General features: G+C 35.4%; 2 protein-coding genes across 9 annotated transcripts in view; one reads left to right on the top strand and one right to left on the bottom strand.

Annotated features, from left to right (window-relative positions):
• The window catches only part of LOC138126562 (irregular chiasm C-roughest protein-like), a 104,998-nt gene extending 103,087 nt beyond the window's left edge, over positions 1-1,911 (top strand). For all 8 annotated transcript variants that reach the window (XM_069042371.1, XM_069042380.1, XM_069042384.1 and 5 more), the window contains one exon: positions 28-1,911. In XM_069042371.1, coding sequence (XP_068898472.1) covers positions 28-600 — 573 coding nt within the window. In that variant the 3' untranslated portion in view covers positions 601-1,911. The remainder of the gene's footprint in view (positions 1-27) is intronic.
• A 309-nt stretch (positions 1,912-2,220) lies between these two features.
• On the bottom strand, positions 2,221-13,745 carry LOC138126616 (UPAR/Ly6 domain-containing protein crok-like). Its single transcript, XM_069042411.1, has 3 exons — positions 13,354-13,745; positions 11,242-11,454; positions 2,221-3,823 (listed from the first exon to the last, which is right to left on the bottom strand). The coding sequence occupies exons 1-3, from the start codon at positions 13,412-13,414 to the stop codon at positions 3,606-3,608; spliced, it is 492 nt and encodes a 163-aa protein (XP_068898512.1). The 5' UTR covers positions 13,415-13,745; the 3' UTR covers positions 2,221-3,605.
• Between the last annotated feature and the right edge of the window lie 3,554 nt (positions 13,746-17,299).

Genomic DNA, 17,299 nt, shown 5'->3' with positions numbered 1-17,299 from the left:
CACCCAGATCTAACGATTTTCCCGCAGGACGGCCAAAACAACAACGGTTACGTGCCATACGTGGACTACTCCCGCGACTACAACCCCCCCATGATGCAGCCGCCCATCTCGTCGTCGCTGGACCCCGGCCGAGAGAGCCTCCAGTCGACGCGCCTCCAGCTGAACTCGCTGCAAGCGCACCAGATCCCCGTGTCGGGTCAGAACCTCCCTCTGAACGACCTGTCCGACATCCACCTGGTGACGACGCAGAGCATCCCGAACGGGGGGCTGCCGGGCATGGGCTCCATAGACCCGCGTTTCAGCGCCACCTACGGCAACCCCTACTTGCGGAACCCCAATGTGGGGCTGCCCACCCCCAACACGGCCAACCCCGCGGCCACCCCGGCGCCGCCGCCGTACTCGAGGGACAACTCGCGGATAGCCAGTTCTAGTGCTATGATGACTTCCAGTGCGAACATACAAAACACGGTGGTTGCGAACGGTGCTAACGGGTCGGTGCCGCAAGTGACGAGGCTGCCGAACTCGCCAACGAGTCAATACATAGTTCCAAATTCAAATATGGCAACGATAAAGAGAGGTACTATGGCGACGCACGTATAATAGTGCGTCGGACTCTAGTGATTTCAATAAGTTGAATTGTAAAAGAGAAGACTGAATCCTGTATCAATCGAAATTTTTTTCACTATGCCACTGTTCGTTTTTGGTAGGAATTTTTACGCCGAAATTACATGTACATTGTCTAGACAATTAAATTAATTGACCGAATTATTGATTAAAACTTAATCAGAACGTACAGTTTATTACTACAGACCTGTTACTCACCCCGAAGGCGATTTAAATACAAGTGACTCGACTCGAAACCAGACACATATCATATTGATATCACGAGCAATGAAAGGCCAAGACTCTGCGCAATCGTACGTGCAATACACCGACGAGATGAATATTTTTTATTACTTGTATTTGAATATCGAGACAGGTTTTCATATTATATAGACTAGTGTACATATCAGGAGTCGATCAGACGCAATTTTTAAAATGTCAATTCTTAAATCTATTTCAAAATTTCTGATTCAGTGTCAACTAACTTCAAAATTTCGTTGTCTAGGGAAACATTTCACTGTCGAAGATGATGAAAGAGTCAGACCTGCCGTTGTGAAAAAAATATTTAATCATCTATGCGCTTCCAGATAATATGTAAAACATGTCTGTGTTCTTTTTTTATTACTTTCATTCCACATTTTGTTACTTACTAGGAGAATTTATTTATTTTTGTCGATCCGCATTATTTGTCGAGTAGCTCAGCTTTCTATGGCGAGAGGAAATTGTTAATGATAAAACTATCGAAAGAATAAATTTGTTATGAATGGAAATTTTAGATAAGTATACCAAAGATATTTTTTGTATATTACATAACAATAACAAATGTATATTTTTAAGTGAACTTTACGATGCATCCAGTTTACTAACTAACTCATGTGTATACCGTACTATTGCATTTTGCTTATCGTTAAGTGCAATTTATCTATTCCTTGTACTTAAACTTATGCAATATGTTGCTTTACTACTTGCTCATAATTATTTAGTTACTCGTTTGTAATTACCTGTATATTTGTATATTCATTTTTTACCTGTATATTTTCGTAGCCACGTAAGATTAATTAGACATCGATTATGTTATCTTCCAATTTAATTTGCATGTTTTGTGTAAGTGACGTTTCTATCGGTTCGTAGAACGAATGCGTGATCTGTTAAAGGATGATAGATATTAGCTCAAATTGTACATATAGAATTTTACGACGTTTTCTATGCTAGAAAACACTGTTACTACTGTGTATAAATTTTTTTAAATCTTAACGAACAGCAATATTTATAAAACTTTGTGATTGTAAAATAAACATGCCTACATAACGACTCGTTTTATTACCAACACTCTTGAGTGTTGAACAATACATAACCTCAAACTTAAAACGTGTCGCTTCTAATTAGTGTAAAATATCTTGAAATTTCAGTTGCAACTTCGCGATCACTTTTAACAACGTTTGTGTTGAATTTTCACATCGTTAGTGCGCCATAATTGCTGCGTTTTAATTGTGTTTATAAATTAGTTATGAAGTTTCCGGTGAGCAAACATGCCGGATAAAATTTAATGAGAGTTATGGTGGATGCGCCGGGTTAGCTTCTCCCATGTGTTGTGTTATTATTATTAAGTGAAATCTGTTGGGTGAAACAATGTTTATTTTGAATTCTATTTTGACATACAGAACATGTACAATGACAAACAGCAGCGTGCACAGCATTTTCAACAAAAAATGAACGCTTTAAAAAATATGACCCGAAATAGATCCAATTATTGTATTTTACCCTTATATACACTGTATATTCAGTTTCCACGAGAAACACATTTAAACATCTTTTATATTTAAAATATCCCTTCTGTATCAGTAGAGAGGAAAAGTGTTCTTCACAACATGAATAGTTTTTAAAATTTCTTCATTTACGAAACAAATTCATATTTATTTACACTTTTGATAAATAGATTTTTAGTTCAACTCTGTAATCGTCGTTTTGTACTTGATAAAAATAAACGTACTAAAAATACACTTACGTAAACGGCATTTCTCTTTTCAAAGGCATAATACTGAGTGTATTGGAAATTTATTTGACAGCGTACGTGTCCAGTGTAGAAAATATGAGCCGGTGTCGTGGTGTAAAATTTTGCAAAAATAAATTTTCCAACACACTGTAGCGTAGTTACAATGTTATAGTTATAGTGCATTTATAACAATTCTAATAAATTACATTTCATAAGACGACTTCTTTGTAACTTAACCTAGCGGACAAGCAATTACTAGTATGGCACTTCCGGCCAAGACTGGCAGTGTTTCACGCATATTAAACACATTCTTTATTTTATTTTATCAAGAGACATGTAGAAATTTTACGACATTCATGTGACGTTCAACGAAAGATTTGTCTGCGAGAGCGTTGCGATATTAGATTGCACATTTTATCCTCATCCGTCGAGCCAACTCTCACCGAAAGGAGAGTATCTTACTACCAAGATATGTGTTCGATTTAAAGAGTGTTCGAGTGTTATTGCCTCTGATAATGCAAATTTATCTCCCTTTGGTGAGAAGGCTCGACCAACTCAAAACAAATGGCAGTCTCTATTTTTCAAAGTTATATAGATAAAGTTACCCAGAGTTTACATGGTTTACAGTTAACACTATCTTACACTAGAGTAATGGACAAACCCGCTCTTCAAGCAGGCTGCAGTATCTTCCTTCTAATTATTGGTAGCTTAGCCTGAACGAATTCAAAGTCATTGTCTTTATCTACAAAGCTTAGCTCAGAAGGATATCGATCGATTTCCTTGTCTTTTTATTCTAGCCAAAATATACTTCTTTAAGAAACGTAAATACTAAAGTAATAGGCTCTTGTATCCTCTCATATTTTGTCGACAACCTTAAACCTCGGTTTCCTTTTAGACCAAAAATAACCTGTGAGTTGGAACAATGACGTTGTGCGTGTAACCTTCGCCTAGCTCATTTAAGGTATGTTCACAAAATATGACGACTTTGTTCCTCGGCGCCCTCCTAGAGTTATGCCTTCTGGACTAGCCTCGTTATTGCCAATACGGTTGCTCCTAAAGCTATCCTAGACGGACTAGACTGGACACTTCCTCTGTTGCAGAGACTGTGCTTGCAGGCGCAGTATCTGACGTGCACGTCGTGCGTTCCCGTTCTCACCAGACATGCCTTGTCGTCTCTGTCGTCCGGAATGTATCCGCATCCCCGGATCACTCGAATGTTTCCTTGAACTGCAAAGAAAAACAAGTTGGGTGAGCTAATGAGCGTCGTCATCATGTCTTTTAACAAGAGCGTAATGAGCACGTGCTGCTGACACGTGACTGGCACGTGCAGGCGCCATGTTGACTGTGGATTATCGATTGTGGCCGCACGACACGCACAAAACTGGAGAAAATGCGGCCTGTGCGGTTGTGTTTGCTGACATTTGGGTAAATAGTGGATAATACTCCTATGACATTTGGACACGTTAATATTTTGGTATTTACGTGGAGTCAAGGTGGTGAAAAAAATTGGGTTACGCCACATTTAGCCACATTAAATTGAATGAATCACTGAAATGTGTGTCACCGGGTGCAGGAGCAAGTGAGATCCGGAGAAAATGGATTGGAAATTGATCAGTTTCAGGTCTACAGGAAGAACAGAAGGCGGCACTAAGTAGTATTAGTTGCTTTAAAAAAAAATTGATCTGGTTAGTCTTCAGAGTACTTGTTGGTGGGAAAGGTTAAATGAACTTACTTTTATGTAGGTTTGGGGACAAATTAGTTTCTCAGCGTGTTAAAAATGTACGGAAGGTTGGAAACATGACAAGGTGAAAATTGCGCCAATGATGTTATGGTGTATGGCAAAGAGTCTCATTGCGTTCACTGAAATCGACGTTGTTATTTGAATATTCAAACTTGTGATAGTTATCACAGGATTAGTGGCCCAAGAGTGTATATGATTAACATACATTTATATTATTACAACATATTTATACGGCGATTTATACGATAGGTAAAAATAGAAAACGGTAAAGCACCCACACGTTACAACACACTTTATAATTTGAATTAGATTTAAATTTTAAGTAAGATATTCGTCTTGAATGTTATAGATCCGACAGCCCCAACATGAAATATGTAGTTATTTGTACAACTAGTTATGAAAGTCATACTTTTTTTCATGAATTTGCAGTTAATAAGTGAAAAAAAGAGACTTTCATAACGTGTTGTACACACTATTTTTTTGCATATCGATGTATTAAGTTGAGAAATTTGGTCTAAAAGGATTTATGAAAAATTACAAAAAAAAAATAGTTATGCTTTGACAATCATCTCCAAGGAGATGGAATAAAATGATGCAAAAAAGTACTGCTTTCACTACGATTTTTCACTTATAATTACACGAGAGCTTTTATTTGTCAAAATAAACTTGACATTTCAATGAGAATTTTGTTGTCTGGCAATTTAACGAAAAAAACTGCCTCTGAAAAAATTACAAGTCCGTAGGACGAGTAATTTTTTCTGGCAGTTTTTTAAGTTTAATTGCGAGACAACAAAACTCGAATTATAAATGGCAAGTTCACTTCGACACACAAAAAAAGCTTAAGTGTAATTCGGTAAGACAATTTAATGAATACGTAAATCACTATGATGCAGACCTACTAGAATCAGACGCTTTCAAAAGTTAGGTTCCGTTTTGTCGCTGGAAAAGTTAGGGCAAACTTTTTTCGCTGTCATAATGACAAAAACACCGCTGCTTATGGGATTTTTAGTGTATGAATTAAATTGTCGTGTAAAAAAGTGTTACTTTCACTACGATTTTTCGTGTAAAAAAGAGCAACTTTCATTACAATATGCAAAAAATATTATTTATCTACTTTGAGTTATAAATAGGCTCATTATTATACCCAAAACAGTTTAATAATGAAGCATATTATTAAACTGTTTTTGGTAAGTTTTAGATTTTGTAATATTGGCAAAATCAGCCGTTTGACGTCAGGCGTCAAGGTAACCAGTGAAACTACGAAGTAAATTTAGTAAAATAACCTTACATTTTTGTGAAAAATGTCTGTTACCAACCCACGCGAAAGTCCCTAGTCTAATATGAAAACTTGAACAGCTGAAATTTCAGGAATTAGTAAAGCAAAGTAGATAAAATAGTATATTATACTCGTTTAATAAGAAGTCTTATCACATTCGTTCCGTTAAAGCACTTCTCGCTACGCTCGTCATGCTTTAAACACACTCATGTGATAATACACGTCTTGTTAAACTCGTATAATAGTATAGTATTATGGCCCAATATTTGTGAAAGTACTTACATCTTACAAGTCTTGTTTAATACATTTAATACATTCGCTGTAACAAGTTATTGTTGCTACAGTTTCTAACAATTTTTTGAAATTTTTCGTTTCCTTGTTTGAAGTTTAGAGGTTAGAGGACTTAAATGTGTTTCATTGACAACAACAATTTAAATTTTTCTATGCACGATGATGCGTAGGACGTATTTTTTGTACAATAAAAATTCTTTAAATTCTCGAACAGCATCCCCAAAATTTAATATCATACTTTAATTTGGTTAAAAATGCTCCACTGCAATATTCCATGTTGCTAAATATTTTTTAACCACTTCAATAGTACTGCAAAAGCATAAATAAATGTACAATCGGATAGCAAAAAAAACTAGTACTATGGCGGCCACAAAATTTTGGCCGTCACTTTCTTGACATTCAAGAAAAGTGTAAATAAACCTTTAGGAATTGTAACCCTACTTTCGATTCTTGTCATTTTGACAATCAACTTAAACTGTTTGCAGCTCAGATATTCCAAAAATCCGACATTAATGAACAAAATTAGAGCAATCGTACATAGATAACCTGAGGTAAATGTTCTGTGTAGTATAAATGACAAAATAATTTTGAGTTTTGAAATTCACCACCCAAAAAATAACGTTCATAATCAAGACGGTAATCATGATGACAAATAAGTACGGATTACAATTATTTTTTTTGAATTGACAGTCAATGACGGCCAAAATTTTTTGGCCGGCATAGTACAATATGTTACTATAGACACTATCAAAACTCATTCAAACTCACTCAGTTTGGAAGTGTCTACAGTAACATACTGTACCAGTTTTTTTTTGCTATCCGATACTACTAGCAAGGACTGTTTGATTTGTTAATATTGAATTTTATTTGGTACAACTGGAGTAACCTCCCATTGTTGACGAGTTGACACTACAAGTAAAAATAGTTGTTCTGTATTTCAAATTTAATTTCTCTCTATCGTTAATTTTTAGTCTCATATCCTACCATTTTGTCGCTTTTAAAATATTACGTCAGATAACTGTCAAGTAAACCAACAACCTGAAATTAGTTTCTTGATCACTCCGTATATTTACATTAGTGCTGCCAACTGCTTTATGTCATGGGTTACTCAATTATTTTTGTGATCTCAGGGTACGATATAATAATAATTATTTGGCATATTTAATATAACGAGAATATTATGGGATTTATAATATGCGAGGACGTTGCCAGGCGACGAGGCGATTAGCCGAGTCACCTGCACAACGTCCGAGCGTTGTTTAAATCCCATACTGTTCGAGTTATATTTCAAGCTTTATCGTATCATAGTATCTAACGTATTATGAACGCGTAACTAATGTATTATTATGAGTAACTAACGTATTATAAGTAACTAAGGAAGCTGAGTTATCCGAATATTATGGATTTCATAATTATCAATAAATGTGTAACATGAAGTGATCATAATCGTTAATGATACGATAAAATATTTTTAAAAATATTTGCAAGACATTAATTTAAAGATTTATTATTATCTTGTAAATAAAACTGACAAAGCCTATTTACTGTAAAGTAGGGATACGAGATCGTCATCTAGTTTATTTCCAGTTAGAGTTTAACGAATGCATTTTTTTATCAAACGGGAGCAGCCTTAAAATAAAAACACAGGATAAGCAGGAGTACTAAAATCGAAGTTTAAAGTTGATTATTGTAAATTTCTATAGAGCGAAGTTAATCAAGATGTGTGCAAAGTTGTTCTACATAATATGTAATATGAATACAAAGTAACAAAAAAGATAATATAAACATAATGTAAATTTATATGATTAAAATGTAAAAACACTAATACATATATTCAAGGTAAAATAAGAATTTGTTTTGTTCCCAGCATATTAAGTTTCTTTTTAAAATTAACATTTGACATTAAACTTTTAATATCTTGTAAATAAAACTAAGAAAGCTTATTTGGTGTAACGTGAAGATACAAGCTCCATAAACTTTTAATAACCTTAATAAAATATAAAATAACTGCTTTAACTTTAATACATTTAAACGTAGATTTTTTCCTGAAACATGATCCGACTTATTAAAAAACACATTTTTTCCAAAATCTTTGTACTTTTATGTATAAAATATAATTAAGCAACTTACGCACATAACATCTTTGGTTTACAATACAAAAATTTCCGCTAATAATGCAGAATCTGGAAAAGTGCCCCGAATGCTAGTAGCGTTTCCACGTTGAATAGCAAGGGAAATCCTCTCGAAAAGGAATTTCCGATGACATTAATGTACTTTTTGGATTTTGGGTGTAAGAGATAACAACTCTGCATTTATAAAAATAAAAATTGACTGTTAAATTTTTCTAAAGTAGAAGCTCTTGAGATTTTTTCAAGTTGTTTCATTGCAAAACAAAGCTTTTCTAATGCTAAATGTCTTTGCTTTACAAAGACAAAAATGAAATATGCATATTGTACACTGTATAAGGAAAATTACGTTAGCCACAGTAAATATATCAGCAACTCATTAGGAACTCCTTCAGATAAATTAACCATCGCAGAAAATCTTACGAACATACATTACCTAGGTGGAAGAAACTCCAGAACAGAAACATTGATTTGGTCCACGATCGACAAGTCACAATGAATTTTTTATCCTAAATTTATAGCTTTGCTGCAGGTAGTGTAGATAGGATTTTGCAGAATGAATGAGGTTTAAAAAACGACACAGAAAATAGTAACACAAAATTAGAATCACATCTGACAAGTAAATTCCGAGGCAAATTTAGATTTGTTGAAAAATTTGTCATGACGGATGAAACTTACACAAGTTTATTACTTAGAAATATAGATTGAAGTCATAAGGATCCACCAAAAATTGTGTACAACCACCTCATCAGGAAAGTCATTCCTACGGTACTTACTTTGGAATTTTAATGGATTAGTTTTAATTTAATCGACTATTTTCTATAGGGGCATGATATCTATAACGGCAGTATTATTAAATTAATATCCAAAGTATGCAACGCTCTATCAAGGAAAAAGCAAAATACACACAGCACAACAATTATCGCATAACTTTGTTTCTTAAGTATACAGGTGTTTCTGAAATACGTGTGTTAATTTTAACCAGTGGAAGAACGCGCCAAATCATAGAACTTTTCTCTATAACATTTTTACGAAAAAGCAATACAAATTGATTTAAAATTTGGAATAAATTAACCATCAAAGTGTATACCCGTCTATAGGTAAGGATGAAAATTTTCTGTTGTGATAGAAACAGAGCTTTGTTAAAAAGTACCATTGTTATAGAAAAAAATAAATAATCAAAATTTAGATTCTCATGGTTACACAAAATGGAAACTAGTTAATCACACAAAACCACTCGTTTGGTAAAAATTGTGGGGCAAAAAATCTTGGAATACTTTTACGAATTTTACAAAATGTTATAGAGAAAAGTTTCATAAGTTGGCGAGTTCTTTCACTGGTTAAAATTAACACACGTATTTCAGAAACACCCTGTATAGCAAATGGTCTGCAAACACTTTGTACGAATAGCTAAATTTAATCTTTAAGAAGATTTTAACCCTATATTGGAATGATAATTGATTTTTGCGCTGGTGATGTTAATTTTTGTTGACTGTATGCAATACATTGCAAAACCATCTCGTTCTTTAGAGCGAATCAATCAGTGACTGTAACTCCTTAGGTTGATATGTGCAATATGGCTTTTATACAATTTTATTCTCGGAAGGATAACACAGAAAAAAAATTAAGTAAAAGTTCAAATTTTACATGTATAAACATATGTATGTTATGCGATAATTGTTGTGCGGTGTGTAATAATAATAATACACTCCAGGACAAAAAACACGGACACTTAAAAAATGTTTTTTTTTTTTTAATTTACCTTACAATAAAAGTGAGACACATTTCTTCCAATTTTCTAATCAGTTTTACACAAGTCGATTGTTTTTAAATGTATCTAGGTGCTTTTGGACAGGAACAATGGTGAATTTTGCAGAAAGTGACACTTTGCGTCGTTTTGCAGCAATAGATTTTATCGAATTTTAATGCAAAAAGTTAACTAGAGCTTTTTACTTTTACTTTTTGTCACTCATAGCATGCGGTGCCTACCTTGCCTACCCTGACGAGCCGCCATTGCCGTATATCCCTTTTTATATGTATTTTATATTACATTTTATTTCACAACTGAATATAAAATTCAGCGAGTTGAAACAAGTCAAATGAACATTACGTATGTTACAAAAAATTCCTATCTAAATTTATATTACTTATTTAAAAATTCTTCTTCAGCGTAAGGTTTTTTGTTCTACCAATAACCTGCAAAGTTTTTTTAAATATCTTCATTATACGTTTTTATTTTAATTTTTCACATAGTCTTTTGTAAAATTTTATGCTAACGTAACAAGAAGCTTTTTCTGACAAACTTAAATTACGCCTAGGAAATACAAAATTGTTATAAAATCTTGTATTGTGATAATGGGAATCTTTATATTTGTCTTTACATTTAAATAAATGAATGAAATGAATGATGCTGCCACCGTAAGCAATTTATTTTGTCGTCTCTCTTAACGGAATATCAAGATGCGTGGGGCGCACTTTCCACAATAAAAATTCTTTCAATTCCGAAACAACATCCTCAAAATTTAATCACATACTTTAATTTCAATAAAAATACTCCACAATAAATCTTACGAATATTCCATGTTGGTAAATATTTTTTAACATCTCAATATCACAGCAAATATCATTTAGTTGTTTAATCAAACTATCGATATGCAACTGCCGTCGATTATGACACCCAGACACTTCGTGTATAAACTTAACTCAACCCATTCATCATTAATAGGTATCTCTCTGTATGTCGTGTGTGTTGCGATTTGACTTGCATGTTTTAAAAATAATATTCTTTATTAATATAATATTTATAATCAGTTCGCTTTGTTGCAACCAGTTAATTTATATGATTTTAAATTATGTTGGCCTTTTTCTCTTACAATGAAGATGGTATCACCTGCGTAATAAATGATTGTGTGGACATAACCCGGTATTTCTTCGTTCATATCATTAATAAATATGTTGAATAATATGTTAAATAATAAACTGAAAGGAAAATAAGTTCTCTAATGGCTTGCAAAAAGAAAACAACAACAAAAACCTAGAAAGTATTTTCACAAATCACTGTTGTGATTTTTAGATGAACTCATTGCTATTGTTATAAATGTGATTTAAATTTATATAAAAGACCTTCCAGTTTTCAATTATCAAATTGAAAATGTGTATGTATGAATGCAATATCATGTAAGATAATTGTTTTTTACACGAGCTGCCTTACCTTTTTGAACAGTCTTTCTACAAAGCGTCGGCGGTACTTTGATATTATGATTTAACGGTCTCTTCATGGAACAGTTCACTTTTCCTATTGTGTAAGGATTAAACGGATCGCCGCATCTAGGATCATATGCGGAATTGCATTCGTAACACTCGATGGATTCTTTGATTTCTTCTCTGCCCCGTGGATCATGGTCCATCCCATACCTGGCGTTACCTAAACAAACAAAAACTCCCATTTTGACCATCGTCCTCAATGCGACGCAACAATTAAGCTCAACACGTGCCCCTTATTTGAGCTAGGATAATAGCGCGGAAACTCTCGGAAAATCCAATGAACCAGACTATGCAACCCCGTTAAAGGCGGATTAAAACAAGGGAGAAGCGTCGCCAGAAAGTCCCGTGATGGGGGTGTTAAACTCGGCCAAAAGCACGGCGCTCCACATTCTGCTCGTCATTTTTGATCGATTGACAATCTCCAATCTCTCTTGACCCTCTCCGGGGCTGGATGGCCCCGGAGGCACTCGAACTGCGCACAGATTAGGAACAGGTAGTCAGGTCATTAGAAGGGTTGCTTAATCCTCAACTGAACTGCGCTCAGCACTTATGCAGGTACTTACTAAATTGATTATACATTTACTTGGTTCCACGTTGCCTCCTGTGGGTTTTGCCACAGGACGGCGACAAATAGACGTCGAATGATGGGATTTAACCAATTGTTTGAGAATTGTACGTACCGAAAGTAGGTACTTGTCGGCGGAATTATTAGAAGCAGCATCATAAACCAACATTTTCAATTTCCAAAAAGAATTTAACTATCAACTATCGGGAGGTCAAAAGATTAAATAGTTGTCCATTGAACATTCAGATAGGAGAACCGAGAAGGACGATGAGACGATGACCAATAAAAATTTTCAGAAAACGTTTACTGGGCGCTGGAAGGAGTGGTAAGAAGTTGAGAAAAAATTATAAATAAGGGAATTACAAGTAACTAAGTTATTTGTGAATTTTAGTTTTACTGAAAGGGTAAATATGGAAAACGTGTTTTTATCAATATCATCTCTCGAATCCCTCTGGATACTGAGCGCAGTTTAGGTGTTTGTAAAGGTCAGTACAGGTAGAGTAAATTTCTTGAGCGCAGTTCGAGTGTTGGATTAAGGATCTAATGAGTTTTGTGCGCAGTTCAGTTGCACCCGGATGGCCCCGTTCAGCCGGTCATAAGAAAAATGTCATTCAATTTTAATGGCGTATAAAGTTACCAATAAATATACCATGTCAAGGTCGCGGTTTATCGTTGGATCCGACACGGTCGGATCAGTTTTAAGATCGAATAAATGGATTTGCGGTTTGTTGTAAATAATCACGCGAACTTTCATTCGGATCGAGTGATTCTCATGGGTCGCTTATTAACGGCAAACTTTACGTTGATTACCTTTCAGGAGTTATCGATTGGCTGCGGTTAAGACCATTATTTTAAGTGCCTTTAGTTGTCGCCGAGGACGCGATTTACGAACATAATTTAATTATGAAAACAGACTAGAACACAAACCTGTTTTTGTCAGAATCGATAACATATTGGGAAATTAGTGAAACGAGTCCCGTTAAATAGCATAAATAATCCTTTTCATGAGCGGAGCCGTTGTCGCCGGCTAATTTAGTCCGGGCGATCCGGGCCCCTGTTTACGATATGCCAGACAAATAACAAACAACCGGAAAGACACCACAAGTATTTCGTGTTGATTACAAAGTCGACAAATTCGTAATTGTGACAGATTTTGATCGGGACTTTCTGTGACGTTTCGGCTTGAAAGCTCTGCAGGTGCCAGCAAAAAATAATTGTGTCAGGAGCTGGACGCCTCCTCCTGGCACCTAGCCCGGTCAGTCCCCTGTTTCCAGCGACCTTTCATCAATCCTGATTATTCCCTACCTTAATATCGACCTTTTCCAATAATAAAAACAAAATTAGTTTTAGGTTAAATCGATTTTGTTGCGTCAAGCACGGAAGTGCTGCCGGCAGAGCTGAGGTTACATAACGACTTTGGTACCGAAAAAAACGACGTTTTGGCCCCAGGACAGCAAAGAAGTACAGTCGAGTGCACATTAAAAAATAACTTACATTCAACTATAACGATGCCAAGTGTGAGGACGGTGCATAAGGCTCTGGCACTTTGAAACATTTTCTTTGATCTTGTTGTCCCAACTCATACAAAAAACCTCACATGAACTAAATACACTGATTTGAAAAGTGCGGTATTGACGTCTCCCTATCTGTTCGACATTTAGTTGTACTAGTATGAAGACGACATGACGTCACTGGTTCTCCCCACCACTCTAAGACGTCATCAAGCGTCGGATCGATTCAATTCTCAATTCACTCCGCGAATTCGGTTTTGAAATGAAGCTGCCGCTTAGTGCAACTTACAAAATGGAAAAAACTATTGAAAACCGGTTTGAAATAATTACTTAGGTATCAATGAAAAAAAAAATATACATGTTTGTAAAATATAAATCGGTGTAGGTATCTAAATCACTGAACCAGAAATGTTTGCGTCATTTTTCGTTTTTTTTTTCGTCCTTCCTTTTCACAGATGTGATGAGTGACGGGAGATAAACACTGCTTTCAATTAAACATAAACATAATTTCTTTGTGTGATAAAAAGCTATCTCTCTGACCTCCAACTTCATGGAAAATTTACAACGGCAACGGTGGAGCGCTGCCTTTGAATAATTTTTCTTTGAACCTTCATAAAAAAGGTTTCATAAATGCCGCACAAGGTAATGGATGGTTTCATACAAACTTTCAAAGGTTTACTGATTACTAATAAATAAAATATTATGAAAAGGTTTGTTATTATCGAGGTCATTATTGTTCATTATTTCTGTTAGTAATGGGACAATACAGTCACAATGACATTTTGAAATAAGCTCTCCTTAATAAGTCAATAATACGTTTACTCTGTTGCTGTAGGTAATACTTTCAAAATTAAAGTAAAGGGAATTTAATCATGTCAGTAATAATAAATTAATGCAGCATGCATACATTATTTTTAAATGACAAATATGTTTCGATTTATATCATGGATAAGGTGTTTTGTTTACACCTTGTATCTTTAGAGAAAAAAAGTAATCAATGTAATGAAATGAGAAACGTGGAGATTTTAAGATTTAGGATTGACTTGTATTTTCTTAATATTTTTAATTAGTGCCCTTTCCATCAAAAATGTAAAATCACTCTGTATTATCATTATCAATAACATTTTTAACTTCATCCTGTATCCTGTATAATTTTGTTAATTTTGTAAAAAGTCAAATTATCTTTCCCCAAATAGTTTATTTCCATATTTTAGGTTGGCAACAAGGGTCAAAGCGTCGTGCGTCGATGACATTTGAATTTAATAAACTAACCTCACTCTATGATGCAGGGGGGTGAAACTGGTATTGGTAAAATGGCAGCGTAAAAAGTGTGGGTGCCACCGGCGGAGCGTGGAGCGAGGGGGGAAATTTTGAATAGACCGCGCAGGCAAATGTCATTCTTGTCATCTTGTGAGTTTGCGAATTAGCACCTGCGACATTCCCGCGCATTCTTGTGTGGTTATGGTTTGGTGAGCACGCTTGGCAAATTTTTCGACGCCAAGTTAATAATTTTTTTTTTTAAATTTAATTTCAGATTTGACTCGTTTCTGCAGGGCCGTGGAGCAAGGAATGGTGTATAGATCCACACATCATTATTTAAGATAAGTAGAAAGTTTTTATTTTAATCTTTGATTTGTCTTTGGTCCTTGCATACATCAGTCATGGAAGTTGTTGGCCGAAAGAAGTATTCTTGTAAATATCCAGGATGTAACAACTGGTATTACGTTAATGTTTCTGCAGGCTTTGTCAACAAGCACTTCTTCACATTTCCCAAAGATGCTCACCAAAACCAACTTTGGAAGGATGCTTGTGAAATAGATGAGGTTCAAAACGTTGAACACTGGAAAATTTGTGAGGATCATTTTGAGGCTAGTAGTTTTGTGAATGAGAGAAAGGAGCGTTTAAACACGGGTTCTGTACCAAAACTCTATGAACATTCTGCAAATGGAAATTTTGTACTTTTGGAAGAGCTTCCTTTTTCTGAGAGTGTAATGCAAGATGAAACATCTGTAGAATGTTCATGTCATCAAGCTACAACATCGACCGCGGTTTGCAAATGTTTCGACCAAAAACCTTCCTCACATTCTCAAGATTGTGAAATAATGGGCATTTCCAGTGTTGATCTTCAAGATCATAATTATTGTAGAACAGGTGAGAGTGAAGTTTTGACAAACACGGGTAAATTCGCGTTTTTGGAGGGCAACAGCAAGGACAGTATTTTGAGTAAAATTGGTTTGAGACAGAAAGAATTAACACCTAGAAAATCAACGATGTACAAAGCACATCGCAATGTTAAGTCAAGGCTTGTTAAACTTTCAAAATTATTAGAAAAGGAGAGGAGTAAAGTAACAATTTTGCAAAACTTATACAATGAAGGGAAGTTTGAATTTATTGATGAAAATGTAAATTTTGTTACTAAAGAATTTATCAATTCTCAACTTCGAAATGCTAATGTCAAACCAACGGCACGCAGATGGACTGAGCAGGATAAAGCCTTTGCTTTATCTTTGTATAAAAGAAGTCCACGATTGTATAGGTATTTGCAAGTTTATTTTCAATTACCCTCGTCCAGATCTCTCAAGGCAATTTTGGCTAAAATTCCGTTTGACACTGGTGTCAATAGCGTAATTTTGGAACATCTGCGGAGTCAAATCAGTAAAATGAATCAAGCCGATAGTAATTGTACGTTATTATTTGATGAAATTTCACTTTGCCAAGGCTTTCACTATGAGCGTGTACAGCAATATTTAAGTGGGTTTGAAGATATTGGTCATTTAGGACGAACAAACAAGGCAGCCAACCATGCACTTGTTTTTATGGTTCGAGGAGTCAGGAAGCAATGGAAACAAGTAATTGCCTATTATTTCACTTCGAAAACTATTCAAACGGCCAATTTGAAGTTCCTTATCAAAGAAATAATTTCACAGCTTCAAGGTATCGGATTAAACGTATTGGCCACTGTTTGTGATCAAGGGCCAACGAATTGCGCTGCCTTGAGGGAACTTTGTGATCAGCGTCATCCCCGCCAAAGTTCCTATTATTTCTTTGTTAAGGACAAGCCAATTGTGACCATTTTCGATGTTCCTCATCTCTTAAAGAATACGCGGAATGCATTGTTGAAATGTAAAATCCAATTTGCTCCTCACAAATGGGCCAGATTCCACCACATTGAGTCTGTCTTTAATTTTGACCAGCAAAAAACTTTCAAATCTTTGCCTAAATTAAAACAACCTCATTTTAATCTCAAAAACGATTCCTACATGAAAATGAAGGTGAAGGTTGCTGCAGCCCAACTCAGCAGCTCCATGGCTAGTGCTATGGAAACGTTGACCACCTTGGGTGTACTGCCTGCCGAGGCCATTTTCACAGCGGAATTTGTTCAGAAAGTTGACGATTTGTTCGATTCATTGAATAGTGGAAATAGTAAGCCGGTTGACCATAAACGCTTTAGATGTGCTTTGTCGCGAAATTCACCTCATTTGGACTTTTGGAAAAAATTATTGACAGAGTTGAACAACTGGAAACTAATTGATTTGGACACGGATGCCGATCTTTCGAATCGGTATTCGTTTGTCCGCGGTTGGCAGACAACGATCCGATCAATTATTTTTCTGTGGGATACACTCAAAGATGGGAATGGTTTTGATTATTTGAATCTACGTTCATTTAATCAAGATCCATTGGAGAATCTATTTTCCAGCATCCGTCAACATGGCGCAGCTAACACCAACCCTACTTGTCACCAGTTTACAGCAGCCTTAAAAACTGTTGTAGTTAACAGCTTGGCTTCACCAAAAGGTGTTGACAGAAACTGTGAAGACGACAATTGCACGCCGTTGGATGATTTGGTCACTTTGTTGAAATTTTCAGGAGATACTTCGACGGAGACGCAGGAGCAATTGTCGCAGACGGAAGTGTCAGTGGATTTC

The sequence above is a fragment of the Tenebrio molitor genome, chromosome 1 (genome assembly GCF_963966145.1).
Source record: "Tenebrio molitor chromosome 1, icTenMoli1.1, whole genome shotgun sequence".
NCBI classification, from domain to species: Eukaryota; Metazoa; Arthropoda; class Insecta; order Coleoptera; family Tenebrionidae; genus Tenebrio; species Tenebrio molitor.
This window is presented reverse-complemented; position numbering and strand designations above follow the sequence as displayed.

What these genes read in the sequence shown, in the direction of transcription:
- LOC138126616 (XM_069042411.1), bottom strand. Translation starts at nt 13,414, where the DNA reads ATGTTTCAAAGTGCCAGAGCCTTATGCACCGTCCTCACACTTGGCATC. An exon ending in TGGCATCGTTATAGTTGAAT is followed by an intron (nt 11,455 to 13,353) that starts GTAAGTTATTTT and finishes TTGTTTGTTTAG; the next exon opens with GTAACGCCAGGTATGGGATG. An exon ending in TAGAAAGACTGTTCAAAAAG is followed by an intron (nt 3,824 to 11,241) that starts GTAAGGCAGCTC and finishes TTTTCTTTGCAG; the next exon opens with TTCAAGGAAACATTCGAGTG.